Source organism: Penaeus vannamei, chromosome 32, assembly GCF_042767895.1.
Source record: "Penaeus vannamei isolate JL-2024 chromosome 32, ASM4276789v1, whole genome shotgun sequence".
NCBI lineage: Eukaryota > Metazoa > Arthropoda > Malacostraca > Decapoda > Penaeidae > Penaeus > Penaeus vannamei.
The window spans coordinates 9,046,175-9,048,674 of NC_091580.1; the positions used below are offsets into that span (position 1 = coordinate 9,046,175).

The 2,500-nt window shown below is 31.8% G+C and overlaps 1 protein-coding gene across 2 annotated transcripts in view; it reads right to left on the minus strand.

The window, feature by feature from the left end:
* LOC113823490 (uncharacterized) overlaps positions 1-2,500 on the minus strand; it is a 237,374-nt gene that overhangs the window by 14,402 nt on the left and 220,472 nt on the right. For both annotated transcript variants that reach the window (XM_070144705.1, XM_070144704.1), the window contains exon 17: positions 1,849-1,996. In XM_070144705.1, coding sequence (XP_070000806.1) covers positions 1,849-1,996 — 148 coding nt within the window. The remainder of the gene's footprint in view (positions 1-1,848; positions 1,997-2,500) is intronic.

A 2,500-nucleotide genomic window follows, 5' to 3' on the forward strand; every position in this document is an offset into this window, starting at 1 on the left:
GACATATACAAGCATAAAAAATCCCTCGCACACATCATACAAATTATCCTTCATAGTAATCATACTACTCATACTTAGTCTAAATTATTTGTTAGTGTTAATGCCTCAAGACAACCCACTTTCCTGGAGATTTATCACCAAACTGTTGTAGTTTTTCACAATCATAGTTCTTGTATCACATAATTGTATATGCGAGGACAGTTTTATTTTCTGTTGGTCATACACACTTGTTTCTGTTTCAGTCAATAGATAGCACTTAAAAGAGTCACAGAATTGACACCTCTGGAGCTGTCAGGAGTATTCAAAAATAAGATACTTAAAATAGGGGAAAATGCTCTATATCAAGGGACGGAAAACTAAGTTATACCTTACTGTGAGTGTTACGTGTGTAATCATATGTGAATTATAGGTATTATTCTTACAAGAGTAGAAGGTTCTGGAAGAGATGGAGAAAGTTGAGGAAATTAGATAATATGACAACCATTATGTTCGATAGCCAACCGAAAATCAACACAAAATGGATATTCCCGCACTTAAGAACAATATACACATATATATGTATATATATACATATATATATATATATATATATATATATATATACATATATATATACATATATATATATATATATATATATATATATATATATATATATATATATATATATATATATATATATATATATATATATATATATATATATATATATATATATATATATATATATATATATATATATATATATATATATATACACAGACAAAGGTCTTAACGACTTGAGAGTTTTGGCATGAGAATCCACACAGTAAAGAGTCAATCAAACCATTTATTACGCTGCATGGCAAAAGACACTGATGCTTTGGTAATATGCGAGTTAAGTGTGAAAATCACCATCATAGCATTTGGGCACAAACAGTGAAACGATCAATTAATATCTAAGAAACGAAAATAATGATAGAAAATTACATTATACAAACCAAACGCTATTTGCAATGGTTTCGTGATATGCTTTTACACACCTGAACTGTTACGTTTACTCTAAAGGGAATTTGCTATGTTCCTTGCAATCACTTCTGTTGTAGGTGGATGCTTCAGAATTTTCAGTGGGAAAATGTTTTCATAAGAGAATGCATAAAATCACTGAAATTATTAGATTAATAATTAAGCATTGTTATCCCAGTATTTTTTGCATCATTATTTTTTCTATTTTTATTACTGAAGTTATTATCATCATTATGATAGTTATTTTCATATATTATTATAATTTTATTATTACCATTATCATTATTATCATCAATATTATTATCATTATCATAATTCATATTATTATGATCATGATAATCATTATCGACTTTGATATCCTTATTTCACTTTGCATTTCTTAGAGACTCGATCAGTAGTTGAAGTGAATGGACACTTTGCTGTATAACAATATATTTGTAAGGTTACCAGCTGTCATGTGCACTTCTCCGTGCTTAACTATATCATTATATACACGTTCCTAGTGTCTCTTACTGACATTTTTATCCAGAAAATACACAATGTTAAAATCAGTCATACGACACTTAGTAAAAGATTATTGAAACGATGCTGAAACACACCAAAGAATCTCAGGAAATTTTCGTTTATACACATTCAGAACATATTCATATCTACAGAGACTACCTAAATCACTTGGTGTATTTGTAAGCAGTCACTACTGACTCAGCGAGGCCCAATGCCCAAGTACCCCATAGACAAGGAGCGCCGCCATGACCAGGACGGCTTCGCCAGTGACTCCGCCTGCCCCGTTGGCTCGCCCTCGGCTGCCAAAGGTCAAAGCTGCCATAGTGTCTGATGACTTGCCTCGAGAGTCTCCGTAAGCACCGCCCACGCAGGGGAGGGGCTTGGTCTTGGCCACCAGCCACTCATAGCCCTGGCTGCGGTCCTGCGTCATCAGCTCTCCCCCAACCACGTCGCGGACCCGGGCGTGGTAGGCGTTCAGCCAGTGGCACTGCGGGGCGAGACAGGCACTGGTTTTAGAGTCTGTGACTGGGGCAGTGCGGGGCTCGTAGAAAGTAAACAACACATAAGAAGAAGAAAAAATGTGGTGTTTGCGATTTGTAGTATAATAATGGCTGGCACTATTTTTGAAATCAAGGTTGATAATGTAATTAATACATATACACTGCGAGGCACGATTCATTAAAATATATGATTGGAACATTGTGGCATATATATATATATATATATATATATATATATATATATATATATATATATATATATATATATATATATACACACAGACACACGCACACACATATATATACATATATGTATATATATATATATATATATATATATATATATATATGTATATATGTATATATGTATATATATGTATGTATATATATGTATGTATGTATGTGTATATATATATATATACATATATATATATACATATATATACATATTATATATATTATATATAATATATATGATGGCTGGTGCATTT